Below are 18,251 nucleotides of genomic sequence, written 5' to 3' on the forward strand. Positions count from 1 at the left end.
TGACTGTGTGAAATAATGCAATGCAGATTTGCTGCTGACACAACTTTATTTCTGACATTAAAGCTTTGTCAGGGGTGTCTAAGAGATTTTTTTTTAATCCCTTTTGTGCTTTTTAAATGAATGTATAATTGAAATGTTGCTACATCATGACAAAATCTCTACCTTTTTATTGATCCAACTCATTATTGTAGGATCTAGCCTAGTCAATTTGTTACCCATCCCTCTGTTATTTTCAACCATCCAAATAATTGATCCCATATAAGCTTGCAATTAAAGCTGTTTATCGTTAAATGTTAGCTATCTCAATCATCATGAACTCAATATTTTAAGCTTTTTAACTACTGTAATCAAATTTCCTATTCTTTTTGCGAGCTGATTCGTCCATTATGATTAGCTACCCTGTTTAACAGTTTATATTGTGAAATGTAAGCTTCAACTTTATACACCTTCAGCGTTTAACTTGCTTTTAGCCTGCATCGAGTGCTAATCAATTATTCGTAATTACCTTTTTCAACAAATTTAGCTAGCCATTTTTGCAGTAGCCTCACAGGGACAGTTTCGACCATTCCTCTGTTGCCTTTTTTTTTGTACTGAGCTCATTTATTCCCTGCTAACAATTGTAGTTATTATTCTACTCCTTTAAGTGTTGCAAACATGTCTTGACATTGATAGACAGAACTTATGGCAATTTATCCACTATGTTAGCCGATTATTAGCGCCCCCCCCTCCCCCTCATGTTTCTTTAACCCTAGCATCCCAGTTATTCCATAACCCTATTTAGCGATTTAGATTATGTATCCATGGTTTCAAGTTTGCAATAACATGAATCATCTCTTGTTAGCAAATCCTTTTATCAATTACTTTAAGTTTCTGTTCTAAATGTTTGTTTTATGTTGTCTATTTCAACGCTTCATTCGTTTAGCCAATAACTTATATAAAGTCAAGTATAAGTGCTCATCCTTCAACTTCTGGAATCTACTTCAAACATTGATCCCCTAAGTTAAGCTATTGCAACCCTCAATGTATTTTAGTTTTCATTTTCATAAATTATCCATACATTTCAGCCAACTGTTTCCGCTCCCTTACAAACAAGTTTCAGACACTTTTAAACACAAGCATGTTCAGGTGTTATAATTTAATACAAAATTAGCTGAATGGTTACATGTTTCTGCAAACCCTGGTAACGGCATAAGCAGCTCGAGGCTATACATAAATACATGTGGGTGGGAATATCTGATAGATCATCCTGAGCAACTACGATAACAGAAGCAGAGAGAGATAGGCATAGGGCAAAGCGAGCAGTCGTGGCAGTGCTCTATATTTAGTATACCCTCTGCTTGTGCAGTAAATACCAATGACAACAGACAACATGCAGTCACTCTGTCAGTTCGGTCAGGCTGCAGCCCCCTCTGCCCATCCGCCCACCCCACGACAAGCTACAGTGCTCAGGAGTGCCAAAACCACACAGGTCGTTCTGCCTAGTCTGACCCTCTTGACTCTTACCTTTCTGACTTCTTACACTGCGGGGAGAGGCAGAGCTTAAGACTCCCTCCTGAGGGACCTTCAGGACAGGTAAGCCAATACATGGGCTCTCCACAGGTGGGATACTTGGGATACAATGGGACACTTGCACTTTAAACCAAGCATGATTCTCAGTAACACCAAATGTTTGCTTTTTCTACATTGTCCTGTAAATCACTCAGATTTAGTTTTGTAATATTTTTCTTAATTTCTTTGTTCATGTTTTTGATTAATATCCTGATATTTAACTTCTGTCCTATTGCTTGACATATATAAGAAAGGAATATCCTTGCTGCAGCAAGTATGCACAAGCCGCAAAACATGTCTGATATTACTCTGAAATCGAAATCCTGAAGTTGATTTTTTTGTCGCTAAATTTAAACTTTGCAAACTTGCAGCACCTCTTCTGCCATGGAGCAAGTTTTAATCCAAATGGTGGCGTGAACAGGCTTCATAACTTGCTGTGAAACACTTTTTTTGTTCCATCTGGACACTTTGTGAAAATATTGGGATAAAACCGTTGTATTGTGCTCCATTTCAAACTTTCCACTATTTCATGCTCTGTCTCACGTGTATGCTCTGTCTGCACCATGGTCCCTTTCTGTGTCCTTTCAGCCCACTTGTTTAATTTCAAACATATTGATTCCAAGAACCCTGACACAGCTGGTTGCCATGTCTGAAGAGCATGTGCTTGCCGTTTAACCGCCCAAGGTTATTTAAAGGGATGTGCTAACTTTGCCCTTTTCACTGGCTCAATAAATTCTGTCTGCTTCAGTGCGTCTTTGTGTGAGGTGTGTGTGGTCAATGTTGGCCAATCGATGGTGAACATGCTGCTGTGTTGTCTTGCTTTTGTGTCTTCTTGTATGTTTTGAACAGGCTGTACTGATGTGAGCTATCTCCTGTGACTTCTTTCTTTGCTCATGGCTCCCCAGGGGCAGCCATGTCACAATTCTCCACCATGACGACCAGGGAGAGGCAAATGCAGGCCGCAGCAATCTGCAGGGAGGTTCAAGCCCTGGAAGGTAGCCGTATCATTTACTCTTCACTTCCTTGCATCCTAATCCCTGTGAGATCTCGGTTTCTCTCTCTTTCTCTTGTTGCATCGTTCCCCTGCTTCTGTTTGAGTCTCACCTTCTCTTCTACTCCTCACATCCGGCTCCTTTCATCCCTTTGATTTAACACCACAACGTACACAAGAGTACACGTTTTTATTCTCAGGGGTATTAGTTTTACTGTAAACGCCCAGCTCACCCTGTTTGACACACACACATGCTCTGGACCCTGCCAGATTCACTTTAAAGAAGGTATGAGCCCGCCATATGCCAGGGGAGCAGTAGCCAACCCTCCCTTCTATGACCCTGTCTATAAATACGCAAATGAATACTTTTATGGGCCAAAGTAACTAATCCCTTTGTCGTTGTCCTTTGAACAAGCTATTTCAGGGCGAGGACAACTGCGTTTCCTGGGATAGGGAGGTCCTGAAGGCTACTGACAGCTGAGAGATATTCTGGCAAATTATGCGACTCACACTTGGATATAGGCCGGTGACATCTCCATGATCAGCATGCAGTAGCTAGCACGCAGCGCTAACCACAAAAACAAGCACCAGGCATGAGTGGATTACGAGGAGAGATAATTCCTCGTTCATCATATTGGCAGGAATACCAAGTCAGCAATCCATGTAGAGAGCTTTCTTCTTCTTTGCAGCGGGGTTTTTATGCTTGTGTGAATATAATTTGTGTCCAACAAGGTTTGATTGGAGGGAGAAGAGGAAATCAGATCAGTTTTTGAAAGAATAATTTGTGTTCACAAGCTCTTCAGTCGCAGGAGTCCCCGTAAGCATTAGTGACATAGCTGAAAAATAGATGGTAGGTCTTTACTTTTTGTCTCCTGTGTCCAGATGTAGAGATGGATCTTGGGAAGAAAGTGAACATGCCTAAGGACATCATGCTGGAGGAGCTATCCTTGGCCTCGAATCGGGGCTCTCGTCTCTTCAAAATGCGCCAGAGACGCTCAGAAAAGTACACATTTGAGAGCATCCAGATTAAAAACAACAAGCCCCTCAATGTAAGCAGACACTCAGATGCATAATCACTCGTCATGAAACACATACACTGGAAAGGAATTACATCACACCAATTAGCCCAAATGTTGTCTGTATTTTTGTTACGGGTGTACGGATTAGCTTAGTTTAGATTTGTTTAGCGTAACACTTGAATCAGGGGAAGCGGCTATCCTGACTCAGCAAATCATTTAATAATCACATTTCCTGATATAAAATCGAAAGGCGTCATGTGCACCAAAAAAGCTAGAGCCTAAAAGCCACTGTTAGCTTAGCTTAGCTTGTCGGGAAATTGCCAGCAGCTAAGTGAATAACATATTTCCCAGAATAGCTATGCTCAGAAAAACTCACTGGGCATAATGCCTTCTGCAAAGCTATTGTCTGGAGGCTACATGTAGCTTAGCTTAGGATGAAGACTGGGTTCAGGGGGGGTGACAGCTAACCTGGCTCCGTCAGTTCTCAGCAAGAAAGCAAATAATCACGGCCCGGGATGGCAAATTGACTCTCTTTGATGAAGGAGTTATTGTAGCTTTGTCACACTGCCAGAGTGTTTTACTTCCTAATCATCCATTGGCACCACATATTTTCCCTCCATCACATTGAAAACATTCGCACAATACCTTACATCCTGATGGGGTATATGTGGAAAAGATTAAGCGCTTGAAGTGTTTATTTGACTCGTGCTGCAGACATGGAGTGGCGCAGTCGTTAAAGTTGTTCTGCTGGTCATAAGTAGCTTTTTTAATGTCCCTTTTGTGTATGAATTCAGTGTTTTATTTTCCCAGCAGTACTTATCTAAACTTGATCTGGTCACACATTAAACAATTTGTTTTCCCAAGCCCTCAAGATTAAATAACCAAGTTCGTCTTTATTATATGTCAGTAATTAGCAACACTAGTGCTATACTCTTCAGTCAGTTGTGTCTTGCCTTTGTGTACTTTGAATTGCACCCTTTAAGTCTACAGATAAAATAGTTATTACGCTCAAGGGAAGTTTTTTCTCCTCATCTTTGAAGTGAGTGGGACTCGCATATCTCTGGTTTGTTTATTGCTCGAGGCAACGGAGGGATTTTGTTTCAAGTTGTCAACATTTCCTGAGGAAGTCCTGGAGAAAGTCATCATAAATATCTTTCAGAGGAATGAAAGCTGGCTGCCATGGCTGCAGTTTTATTTCTTCCCAGCCTTACAAAACAATGTCTCTAATGTTGAGGAAAAGCGTTCACACAGACACTTTCTCTGCCCGTTGTTGCCGCAGGAAAACATGTAAAAAGGCAATCCAGGTTAAGTGCTTTGACTCCACATGAAAATAGCAGAGCTCTGCAGAGCTTCTCTGGCACTTTTCAATGTGCATGCAAATCAAATTATCCATTTTGGTACAGTTAATATAAATATGTCAGCCGGAGTTTGGATGAAGCCATTTTTACCATCTGTAACAAACATAATCCAATATGCAATGAGATACCAAATTAGGGATAGGCAGTCTCACCATATTGTCCATTTAATTGCTGTAACTGCAGTTTGCACACTTGTCAATTAAATCATATATTTTTTATGACATTATGATTGGACTAATCTTTTAAGGCCAGAGTCTGAGCATTGTTTTTTTTTTATCTCACATTCTTCTGCAGCAGATAGTTTGCCTATTCTTGCCTTTTTTTTAAACATTATAGATTTCAAAGATAGTCTGTAAAGCTGCCACAAAGAATACTTTGCCATGATGTAAACAACTTTATGTAGGATAAATGCAGTAGTATTGATACATGCACAGTCGTACTTTGATCTGCAGTTCACCTCCTAAAGCATTTTTTATTTTGATGTTTAGCTACATTGAGAAGGCTTTGGTAAACCCTCACCTGCCGTACAGACTTTAGCAGGCTACTGTTCTGCAAAGTGGAGCATGACACAGCTCATTTTCCATATTTCAGTAAGGAGGTGGATGAGACAAAAACAGACCCACATCATGACTCCAACTGGATGCCTACTTAGTTTGTTGACTTACTGTTTGCTAAAAAATCACAAATGTGAATAAAAGAGGCCAAAATGAACGAATGCAGGATTGAAGTGCTCAGAAAAACGAACTAAATAGATTTCAAAGACGATTGGGCAGCTCCTCTGCTGTGGATGTTCAAAAGCTTCTCTCGCCTTCGTCAAGAACTCACTTTTCGTCCTAAGACATGCCAAAGTTTTTGCAGCTTTTCTTTTTAAATCAACTCACTCACTATGATCTTTCTTTTAGGACACAAATGTCTCTCAAATTGAAAATGGGAATGCAGGAGACTGTCCCGTTGCTGAGAACAACTTGGAAGCAGAACGAACACCACCAGATTCAAGAGTTGAGCCAAATCCTGAAAGTATCGCCCCTGGTATGTAACACTTGTGATACAATGTACCAATTTACTGGAACACAATACATTTAAGGGATGTAATGAAGTCTGAAATAACCAACCAGTTTAACTCACTGACCTTACTTAGGCTCTGCTTCTGCTTGTTTTTGGTATAAACCAATAGATTTAATGTACAATACAACTCAAAAGAAATGGCCCTGCTCCTGCTGGATGTGCTGTGTTTTGATAAGGTTTCAACTGCTTCTCATTGTTTGTGCTCACGCAGGCTTTGATCATGTAGGGAAACATTTGTCTCTCGCCTGGAATCTGCTGGCCTCGGGGCAGAAAATGATTACACATTTCTACTCAACCGTCTCTCTGCCTGTCTCCTCTCTTCCTCTGTCTTTAAATCTTCATCCCATACCTTTGTTTCTAGCTTACTCCTGCACATAGTTTAATTTATCTTATTCCCCACCTGTAGTTTTTTTCTTTCCAAGTCTTTGTCACAATCAGCTCTGGCCATCTTTCCCCAAAATTGTTGACTTTTACACACTGGAAGTATTTCCTGTTTGCCTCTTGTGCCACTGATACCATCAGCTTAGCACTCACATCCTCCCTCATGTCTTAATTCTGCCCGTCTGACACAAAACCGACGCTGGTTTAGGGATGAGCATACGTCTGAGCAAGGGGTGGGGTGTTATTTTTGGAGCTCTGGACCGGCACCACCCTTCAGTGTCTGAAAGAAGTCACTCCAGCTGTAGCAGGAATCAGGCCAAAGTGCATTTGGTATTAAATGGTAAGAAGCCTTAAAATAGTGCACTCGTCCACTCAGGAGTGCAAGTTTGACGTGCCTGCACTTGGAGCAAGTGATGTTTTACCAGGTTAAGGTTATATACATTGAAGACTTATGTCAAAGGTCTTTATTGCTTATTATTTGCAAGATTAAATGATGAAGATGTAGAGAGGTTAAGCTTAACAATGCAATAATTTTGAAACTTTCGATTAATAAAGGTTTGTATTTTGCATAGCATTAAAAAATGTCAAATATATCTGTCTTTATAAGACTATGTTTCTAAATGTTGCCACATTTTAATGTTTTAGAAAACCCCTTTATGTGCAAAAAGCCAGGCTCTCTTTCTGTCCTTTTAAGTGCTTTTTGGAATCCCTCTTTCATCTCCACACAGAACTGGGTGTGCTACAGTCCTTTCCCACAAGAATGTCAACTCAGCCAAACATCCAACCACGCAAACAATATTCCACTTGCTTCCGGAAAAATCTTTTACACAATGTTTTGTAATAGATAGAGAAAAATAAAACTGTCCGCAGGTCTGTTTGGTCTCTCCTGCTTCCTCCTCAGGGCAGAACATAAACTCAGGAAGGGGGATTGTTCATTGTGAGAGGTTAGGACGTGACACGATGCCCTGTGTTATGTAACGCCTGAGCTTGCAAGCCCCCCCTGAGTGAAGCGCTGGGTTTGAAGGATAGTGCTTTGGAAAGGCCTCTCCCATCAACACACATGGAGTAAGCGGGGAGACATGTATGCAGGCATCCACATTCTCAGGAACACAGGGAAGCTGTCCCTTAATTTGCTTAGCTGTGAACATTAATAAGTGATAAGGGGCTCAAGAAAAAAACAAGTGGAAGGTCATGTTGTTTTGCCTCCTCAGTCTGCTTTAAATGAGTTACACACTGTATAAACAATAACATTTTACAATAACATCATGAAAAATGACCATATAATCATTGTCACAAAAAAATGTTTCTTGGATATCATGTAATACTTCGTCCAAAAAATCTTCAGATAGGTATAAAACGTTTTACCTCATGATCGAGATCGTGATACGTCATAGTTGTCTGTCTAAATATTTCTAAATTTTCATACCCTGTTTTACTTTCCAGCATCAAGACCTTAAAAGCAGACTAGCTTTTGCAAAAATGTATTCAATGCAGAAAAGGTTATTGTCAATCTCTGTCTGTTTTGTAAACCCTTCCAGGGTATGGAAGTCCTTTGAAAGAAATCCCTCCAGAGAAGTTTAACAGCACAGCTGTGCCAAAGTCCTACCACTCACCCTGGGAGCAGGCCATCATCAGCGACCCAGCCTTGGCTGACACTATAGTCACCTGCATGCCTGCGCCTGAGCCGCGACCAGACCTACCAGGGTACAAAAGTTTCAACAGGTAACTAACAACCTTACAGGTGAACAGCAACTCAACAATGAAATGAAATTGGTTAAAAATGACAAATTCAGAGAAACAACAGTGAGAAATTGTTATAAGTAATGTGTCAATGTATCTTTTTATTGCTTTCAAATTTCAATAAATAAAAGGGAAAGTTGCATTTCCTTCAAATAGCACAGCCACAGTGAGAACACTTTGATTCTGTTGCATGCAGGGTGGCAACTCCGTTTGGTGGCTTCAACAAAGGACCCAAACCTGTTTCCATCAAGCCTTTAAAGTTGGAACCCCTTCCCGACCAGCCCGAGCTCCAGGCAGACACAGACGTCAATCGGCCCTCCTTTAACAGATCTGCTCTGGGGTGGGTGTCAGCGGGCGATCCAGTCTCTCTCCCAACTGTTTCTGTTGAGCCTGTGCTCATCCCTGAGTCAGATGACCTATAGACCTCTAACAAGGTCATTGGAAGATGATGTCTACTAGTTTGACAACAGGGAGATGATGTCTACTAGTTTGTTAAGACAACAGAGAGGTGGTTTCAGTCAGAGCAAAGCCAGGGGCACAGAAAGGGTCCCGTCTGGCCTTGCAGGTTCAAGTTAAAATGTTTGCAGATGATTCTTTAGTTTTCAGGGATGTTAAGTTTTGCACTGAATGATCACCCTGTACAGAAGGCAGTCACACCAATGGAAGAAATGGAATTTGATGTATATTAATGTGCATAATAATATTTTATCTCGCAGCACCAATGTTTTTGCCAAATAAAATGGTGTGGATTGCACAATGTCCAAGTTATTTTCACATTTTTCATGCTTGAATTTCATTTTCTGCCTCTAGAATTGTTGATGATGTTTGAAAGGCCTCAGTTTTTGGGGACGTAGATGCAAATCTGTTATATATTCCAGAACAGGCCCCCCCCCTGGTCACGATTTCACAGTGAGTCGGTCTGAAGGCTCACTTGAGTGAATGATGCTTCTCCTGCTTGTTCTTGTCATATGCAAAGCATAGCATCGTGTGAGAAGCCAAAGATACATGTGAGCCACTGTAACACGCCTCAAGGTTACACTGCCTGACAAATCAGATCTACTTCACTGACACGAGCTGCTTGACTGATGTGTTTCTCACCTTTTGGCAATGCCCAGGCGATAGAATGGGATTGATGGGAGAACGGCTTGATGAGCTGTGCACACTCATCTGTCTGTGTATTTATTCCTACAACACTTGGGTATTTATCTCAGAGATAACAGGCTGAAGCTAACAGATCAGACTGATTGATAGTTACCAGCAGACTTTTCAATTGGAGTACAGCTGGTTACCCATGTTAGCTCTGCCTAAAGAAGAGCAAATTCCATAATGCTTTTTAGCCATTTCAAGTTTCTGAGCAGACAAAATCACATAATTTACAATTTAGGACATATCTAGATGAGAAATATGTCATGTTGTACTGCATGTAGCTGTAGCCAGTATCATCAAGCTAACATGTTAAACAATAGTTTGCATACGCATTTCTTATTTAGTATCTCCCTAAATGTAATAATTGTAAAAAGACATTTTGCAGAAGTTTATAGAAACCAGTGTGTCTTATGTGGAACATATTTCCTATTTTATGCCCATTTATGTCAACATGCAACTAGGCTGAATAAAAAAAAAATCTTGAAACCATAAATTAAACATGTTTGACCTGTTAAAGGCTTTATATATATATATATATATATATATATATATATATATATATATATATATATATATTTCACACTTAAATACAATATAAATCAACTATATCCTCTGAAAATAATTCTGTGAGTCATGACTGTCTACAATGGGTGTAACACCCGAGTCCCACTGTCTGTGATGTTTTCAGAGTTTCAGTTTCAGTTTGTTTACATCGCCAGGACAGCCAGCGGACTCCTCCCCTCACGTATAAAAGTTGTTTAATTGAGGGACTAGAGAAAAGAAGAATAACATACTGTACTCACTGCTTAACTGTGTTTCTAGATCACGCTCATTTCAGGTAAATTTACATGCAGTGTGAAGATACCAGCATAATAAAGATCGCTAGCATTAGCATGCTAACACAACAATGCACCGCGAGGTTGTTTTGGTTTCATGCTGGTGCTCAAGGGCGACATCTGCTGGATCAAAAAATGGCATATAAAGTCTTTGAAGAATTAGGTTGTTTCAGGTTTCTTTGGGTGTGGAATTCCATAAAGTCATATATTTTTTAATCGTACACCTATATTGAGATAAGTAAGTTGTAAGTATGGTTAGTAAACATTGTGGCAAAGAAAGTATTTTTCTGCTTATAATATGGTATATGGTCAGTTCTTTAAATCAAGATATGAGTCTATTTCATTATTTTTGATTCACATTTAAAGTTTACATCAACAAATATGACTATTTTCTGTCTGTGATAGGACAGTGTAATATTATACAGGTAATATATATTATACAAAAATAAAGCATTTACATCAGCATGTTAGTTTTTTCAGGCCTTTCTATTTACTTTAACATTCAGTACTGTAGATGAGAAAAATAGCAATAAAGCTTTAAATAAAAATGACTTTTTTTATGGCAGCTAAACTTTTGATGAAACTTTCAATGCATTACCAAGAAAGCGAGTGAGATGAGGGATTGTTGTTGGTTTGATAAGTCAGTGAATGACAATTCACAGACTGCAAAGTTACTGATGTCTGTTCTGTCTCCGAATCAGTCAAATTCCTTCCAGATTTCCTTCATGCATGTGTCTCAATCCAGCTTCAGCACCACCAAAGATGATTTGGCCACTCCCTTTTTTGGGCCTGATTGAACTGCCTCTACAGGAAACTGTGTGCAGCCTCCGACAGTGCCAGCAGCTCTGCCAAGTACCACAGTAAATATTGAGCAGTGTTTATCAAGGGCAGGAATGAACTCTCTTTGAACTTTGATTGTAGCCATTATCAAAATGTAGCAACGGAAATATTATTGGCAGCAGACTGAAGGCTGGAGGGGGGAGGGGAGCCAGACTGTTCGATTATTAGTCTCTAAATGTAACCAGTTTCCCCTCAGGCGTGTTAGCTTTGGCATGAGATGGCACAGCAGGCACTGGGCATATCTCATCTCATCAGCACTTAATGATGAACTCTGCTGCTGTTGCAGTCCCAGTCATGTTTTAAAGCTGATCTCCCTGGGGTTTCCATCTGCAAACACAGCACCGAACGTTAGTGAGTGTGCAGCATGCTGCTGACACAGACAACTGCTAAAAGGTTGAGTCACATGACTGGCCAATAACCCAGGGGGATTTCTTTAAATGTGCATGTGTTGTGAAGGAAAAACGTGCAAGGGCACTGAGTTGTACCTAGAGGGAGACATATGGTTCTCTGAAAGGTTGTAGCATACTGGAACACTTCTGAGGAGTTAGATCATAGGTGGAATATTTGGATTATACTTGTAATATTATGTAGCAGTGACTTTATAATAATTTTAGTTCATGTGTTTTCATATTTGATGACACAATGCTTGACGGACATGCACAGCAGGTGGTCATTCTCACAGAAAAGTGCAAAGCCAAATGGGATTATAAAGCATCCCAGGGGTCAATGGGGTGGTGTTGGGTTGCGATGAGGTGGGGCAAAAGGGGACGTGGCACGCATACCGCTCGTGCAACACGGTAAAGTGACGCAATGGGGGGGGGGTGAAGTATGTTACGTGCTGAGAAAATGTTCAATCCAAGTGTCAGCAGGTTGTGTGAGGGTGGATGCCTTGTTCATTCACAAACAATGATGGGATGTTGTGTGTAAGCTTGTGTGGAATACTTTCATCACGACTCATCTTTCTTATCAAATATATATATATATATATATATATATATATATATATATATATATATATATATATATATATATATATTACTGTAGGAGCCACTTTATGCAAAGGTGCTCGTCACTAAGCTAGTAATTAGCTTGTTTGGACAAATGAACATTCAAGTCTGTGTTCCTGTTTACTTGCAAAAGCCCTCGAGACCAATTAGAGCTGTGTTTTCTCAAAGTAATCCAGTTTCTGACTTTAACCTCAAGGGACACATCTATACTCTTGACTGGTCAATATACTGTATGTTCCTCTCTCCTCTCTTTAGTTGCTAGTCTTTAAAGAATGATTAACTCACAACATCGCTAAGCAAACAAACAGGAGCACTGAGGCCTTCAGATGACAAGTGAAATGCTCTTTTCTCATCTTATACTGCTGGAAAAGTGAGGAATGTAGCTTTAATTGTGGAGAAAAGGGAGGGAAAAGCCCATTTAGGATGATGCGGCTGTGGAAAGAATAACTATTGTACCTTATCTTAGTCAATAAAGGGCATTACTTTCCTTTAGACAGCTCTGAGGGCAGTAGCATGCCTTTTTCTGTGCGCTGCAACTACCACGGATACGGCAAGCAGCAGTGAAATATATCACAGTCACCCCTTTGGCTGCGCTCCAGAATTAATGTAACATGGTCAACTGCCAAAAAATGATGCTTATGTCATCCACTTTTCTGCAGTAAAACAATGAGTGCAGTGCTACTCGCGGGGTTATAGAGGGAAGGTAAATTACTACAAATGGATAGAGAGTCAAATAAATGCACAGAGAAGGGTCTTTACTCTTGAATGGACAGATTTTCTTCCTTCCTTCTATGCCGTGTTATGAAGAGACCCACGCTGGGGTATCATGCTGTGTCAGTGGTAATGCTAAGTCATCATGATAGAACAAAAAAATCCCTTCCAGGTGAATAATATATATGATGTAGGAAGTATAGGGAGATTTTTTTTTGGTAGTTGTGATTCCTTGAACCATGTTTTCTGCAGATCCTGGTGTCCAGGTGTACTGACTCAACTGTTCCAGAGAAACTATAGGAGCAGTTTCAGTCCCCCTCCCCCCCCAAAAAATCTCATTATCACCAGATTATAATCCCACTTTAAATATAGCACGGGTTGCATTGGAGGCGTTGCCCTCCGTGGCCCCTATTGTGGCATTCGAGCATGTCTAATCTCTTATATAACAAGGGGGCATTCACAACTGTGTGGTTCCTCATTAGTAGTAATTCGATAGCAACACAACAAGTGATGTTCACAGAAAGAGAAAACATGACAAGCTTTTGCTTTGTTAAATCGATCCACTCTTAGCATTTTTTTGCAGAAGGGACACGAAGGCGTTTAAAGTGAAGTTGAGCAACCTTGATTGAAAAATCTCACAGTTTGAACTCAAGTCACAAAGGTGCCAAATGTGTCCTCACATTACTTTCTATTAGTTCAAGCTGTTCCATTTGAATTATTTGGATTTCCCGTGATAGCACAAACATCCAGGTTTGCACACAGCGCACACAAACTAGGGTGTTATTATTACACTGAGACAGCAAGCAAGCAGATGAAGATACATTTTAACCTTGCACTGAAGCATTTTTTTAAATATTTATCTTGCAGCAAAATATTTTTTAGGTTAATATAATTCAACCTTATATCAATTCCCAGTCTCCTTCCAGAAAATGTTGGAAAGTTGATTCGTGCTTTATGATTTACTAGTTTAACGTCATGTGAATTTTTGACTTTTCACTTGGCCTCATAAAGTCCGTACAGCACAATTTATTTTTTTAATGTGCTTTTTGAATTGCTGCCCCCTTTTCTCTTTGTATCTCGGGGCAGTAGAGTACAGTAAGTATGGATTGAAAAGCCAGACAAGCACGCTAAAAATACCCCCCCTTCAAATGGAATTTAGCTGCCCAGTGACCCAATCAGGATCATCAATGAATCTATCAATCACACAAGAAAAACATCAGCAATCTGTTGGCTGCGCAAAATAACCCCTATCACATTAAAAGTAAACTTGATTGCTGAGGTTGATCTGTACTAGTGTACTAAGGAAGGGTGCAGGTGTCATCTGAGCTCTGTTTATCCACTGTGTTCAGCAGATCTTGTGCTGTTCATTGGGGCTTTCTCAAGGTGAGAAGTCAGGGCAATGGCACCAGCTCTCTGCGGGACGTTTACTGTGTGCCCTGTCTCCTTGCAGAGCTGGCAAAGTCTCGCTAATTAATCTTAAATTAAAAATGCCCTTCACAGTAGGATGCAACTTGTGGGAGATGAGTGGTTTGCTGTGCCATTAGATCTGAGTTTAAGGACAATTTAACTACACACACAAATAAGTGATAAGTTAAAAGAAGTAAGAGGCACAAATGAATAAAGCATACATCAGAAAAGGTATGAGATCCTATATCCTGCTGAAGTCATTCAAAGTGCATGCCAGCCAGGCAATGGAGTGTCAGTGCAATGATACAGTCAGATTTAGACTTTTGGCTCCGGGTGAAGCAGCAGCAGCAGCAGTGCTGACGGGGCACATATTCAGTGGCTGGATCGCAAGCTGTCCACCAAGGTCAGAAAAGAAAAGTTTACATTTGTGGAACTTGTTGAAGAACTAGATCTGTTTGAGCTGTCTGATCCATAATTTATAGAGGGGGTGTAAGATATGCAGTGGCAACACTTCAAAGCCAGGAGGCCTGCAGCCAGGCTGGGAATGTCCAACATCATAGAGGGTATCTTCTCTATCTATCTTACTGATAACCAAATACTCGTTTGCCTTAGAAAGTCTAAAATATCTGTCTAAAAAGTTACACAAAGCCACAAACATTAACATCAAGCTTTAAGGATGGCTCAAGAGATGCATGGCTATTTAATTTCCTGTATTATATACACACATTTAAGGGCTAAAAGGTAATCTAAGGATTTTACACCAGGATCATTAAGCACACATCACTCAAACTGATTATTATTGCACTCTTGAACTTTTTAACATTTTAAAAGGAAGCATTATATGTCCCTTGAGGAAATGTGCAGAGAGAGAAAAGGCATTGTCTCCTCAATGGGCCCTTTCAAGTACTTCCTGGGGAAAGGCTGGACCACGCTGATACATTGTGACCCCTCACCGCACACTCGATCACCGGCAACAGTTTCCTCAGCTTTGAGGAGTGATGGAGCTGATTTTTTTTTAGAAAGCATATTATTTAGCTCCTTGTAGGAACATGTAGTCAATTAAAACATGTAATTGGCTGATTAAAGATTTGGTGTTTAAAGCAACTCTCATATAAACATGCAGCCCGAAGTGCTTCAAGGAACAAAAAGAAAAAGAAAATAAGAACAATTTAAAAAAAAAAAAAAGGTAAAATCTGCATGACCTAAACAATTACAACAGTAAAAACAATAAATAAAGAAAAAAACAATGAAGAAAAATAGACAAAACTAGCACCATGCATAAGAAGACACAGCTAAAACTCTGTTTCCAGTTATTATAAAAAAATGAATACAAATTAAAACAATTTCCAGAAGGCTTATCTATGAATAAGTAAACATGCTATTTTCAGTAGATGATTTTGGAAATGAATCTATATTTTTAAATCATATTACATGCACTCATAATAATATATCCCATATAATATGCCCTCTTGTGGAGGCAATCCAAACTACTTATTTTAATTGATGTCATTTTTCAATATAAAAACGTCTCAGCATGCTGGGAGACTTGAAACATGATAGGGCTGTTACACACAGTCGTCCCCCTGCTTCAAACAAGGGGAGAAAAGATTTAATTGTACAACTCTCTCGTTGCTTTCTTTACATAACAGGATCAGGCAGATGGTGTTTGGGTAACAAGAGCCTTACATCACTTTCCTCTGCTCTCACTTGTTCCTAATCACTACTCGTATAATTGTCGTCACATTTTTGGGGTGTTACCATGCCAGCGGATGTATACCGACTCCGAAAGAAGCAGGTGTAATCATTGCCAACTTTGCAACTGCAATGCACACTTTCTCTGCATACGTACGCATGCAGGTATTCTATTAGTAGAAGGTGGTTTTGTTTGCTTACATTTTGCAACCTTGGAAGCAGAAAACAGTCAAGGAAGTGTCGTATCCAAATTTATTTTAATGGATTTTACGGCTTTTTGTAAAAGCAGAAAACTACATTTTTTACACTTTTGCAGTGTTTAAAAGCTGCAACATTGCAAAGAGGGAGTTGTAAACAAACAGTACACGTTGCAACGGGCTGCAAACCCCTGCACCACGGAGCAACATTTTTTGCAGAGCCTGCCAGCAGAGTTGGCGCTCTGCAAAAAAAGCGTTGGGAGTGTGTGTCGGCGCGCTCCTCTGTCTGTGTATGTGTTCGCTCGCGTTGGAGCTGTGGCAGCGGCGTACAGTAGCATGGCAGACTGCAGTAAATACACAGTTGAAGAGGCGGGGTTTGACATCTCGGCTCTGAAAACATTCTCTAATCCAGTATTTCAGGTGCCGAAGTCGACCGAGCGACTATTGCTCACTACCGCCGCGCATCAGCGAACTGCTGCAGAACCGCACAACACGACGCACGCCTCCGAAGGAAAAACACCCGGAATATATCGCAAGTGGACGGAGACAGCTGCTGAGTCTGAAGAGGGGCTGTAGAGAGAAAAGAAACACAACAAAAAGCCAGTGAGAGTGAAGTTTTTTTTTTTTTTTTTTAGCGGCGTCAAGACCACACTTTTGTTTCTGGTTGGTGTTGTAGTTTCCAACTTCTGTGTCAGCCCCTGAAGTAGATTTTAACCAGCCACTCCAACGACTCCTCAGCACCTCCCCCCGAAACTCAACACAAATACTTCAACTCTTTGAATACGCAGGGATATTAACACCACTCGGGCTTATTTCGCCTCTATTAGGTGAGTAGCTCTTGCTTGAAGTTTGTCTCAAGCAGTTGTCGAAACTTTCCGAGTGTCTGTTTTGTGCAGCGGTAACATTTCGCAGGGCGGAAATGTAGCCTCACCTGGGAACTCAGGTAAGCCGGAAACCAGGTAGGCCTGGCTGTATCGACCAAGTAGGTAATGAAGCTTTAGTTAGCATTTTAATTTATTTTTTAAACTTAGAAATGAGGGTTACGACGTATTTAAAACTTAACGTGGACAGTGTTTTTTTGACGGCTGAAACTCGTTGTGACTTTAAATGTTGTAAGTCGGCTGTTGTCGCCTTGTTGACAGCTTGCAAGCCAAGTGTCTGTTTGTCATAAAATATTTATAATAGCCTAAAGAAAAGTGGGCTTGAAGCTATTTATCTCGTCGACTATTTTAGTTATTCTCGACGCAGTACTATTAGTAAATCAGACATGTCCGATGAATATGTGTTTCAGGTAATTTTCGAGCTTAATGTTAATCAGCTTTCCTTATTTTTTTTTATAGTGTAGTGTCACCTCAGGATAAACCAACAAGCACAGTCTGAGTTTACTGCCAAGTCTGCTCTCATGCTTTGGTGTGGACTTAGAGGGTTCAAATTGCGTCTCTTTTTTTATCTGGAATATTTAGACGTAACATTCAGGTGCCTATTTGTTAAAAAAAGAAAAGGAAAAAAAAAAAGGCTACATTTCCCGTTGCACCCTTAGAGGAAAAGGTTCTCCCACTTTAATTCATTCTCTGTGGTATTAGACCCTCAAGCACAGTGATGATGATGATGATGAAGCAGTGAGATCATCAGCTCTGTAAACATCATGCACACTCATCCTTGTGGTTGGTTGTGCAAGATCTGAGATGGCCAAGTAAATGTTGAAGCATGCAGGAAAACCAGTTTTCGCTGCAAGCCTTCTTCTCTTTGTGGAAGAGCATGTCGAGCAAGAAGACTTGGAATAGGCCTTTGTGTATTCTAGTTAGGATTTTTTTTTTCCCATAATGAACTATGCCAAGATTGTGGCAGGTGATTAAAACATGACCTAGATTCTTTTCTATTTCATGTTTTTTTTTTTGGGGGGGGGAGGCGGTTAATTTATCCAGAGAAAGATGAATATGTAAAAAAAAAAAAAAGGGACAGACATGTTGGTCATCAAACTTGCTATTAATTGGTAAGTTGCTGTCAAATGTGGAGCCGTTATGGAAGCAAGCAATCGTAAAGAACACAGAAGAGGATGTTATATTTCAACCAGGCTCTATTCAGGATGGGGAAACCTGGAACATGTGCTTTTGTTCTCCCTCTTCCTCCCTTGGATGCAGTAAGGAGTAATGTGTGACTCAGCTCGCTGTGGGTGACCTGTTCTGTTTCACAGTCTTGAACGCGATGACCGCGTGCTGGAAGGTGGCGAGCTTTTTGAGCAGGAAGCCCCGCGCAGGAAACGACCGCTGCATTGTTGCCTGAAGGCTTTAACCATGCCAGCAGTCCGTAGAG

At 40.4% G+C, this 18,251-nt stretch overlaps 2 protein-coding genes across 4 annotated transcripts in view; both read left to right on the plus strand.

Moving 5' to 3' along the window:
* Window positions 1-1,351: 1,351 nt before the first annotated feature.
* Window positions 1,352-8,861, plus strand: LOC109981592 (myozenin-2). Its single transcript, XM_020630447.3, has 6 exons — window positions 1,352-1,572; window positions 2,454-2,543; window positions 3,422-3,588; window positions 5,819-5,945; window positions 7,901-8,084; window positions 8,299-8,861. The coding sequence occupies exons 2-6, from the start codon at window positions 2,462-2,464 to the stop codon at window positions 8,522-8,524; spliced, it is 786 nt and encodes a 261-aa protein (XP_020486103.2). The 5' UTR covers window positions 1,352-1,572; window positions 2,454-2,461; the 3' UTR covers window positions 8,525-8,861.
* Window positions 8,862-16,174: 7,313 nt separating this feature from the next.
* The window catches only part of LOC109981628 (inactive ubiquitin carboxyl-terminal hydrolase 53), a 32,942-nt gene continuing 30,865 nt past the window's right edge, over window positions 16,175-18,251 (plus strand). The window contains exon 1 of one of the 3 annotated variants that reach the window (XM_065950511.1): window positions 16,175-16,765. The gene's annotated coding sequence lies outside the window, so the exon portion shown is untranslated. Of the gene's footprint in view, window positions 16,882-18,251 lie in introns of all 3 variants that reach the window. The other 2 variants (XM_020630516.3, XM_065950510.1) reach the window with 2 other exon arrangements.

This window comes from Labrus bergylta, chromosome 22 (assembly GCF_963930695.1).
Source record: "Labrus bergylta chromosome 22, fLabBer1.1, whole genome shotgun sequence".
In the NCBI taxonomy this organism is placed as follows: Eukaryota; Metazoa; Chordata; class Actinopteri; order Labriformes; family Labridae; genus Labrus; species Labrus bergylta.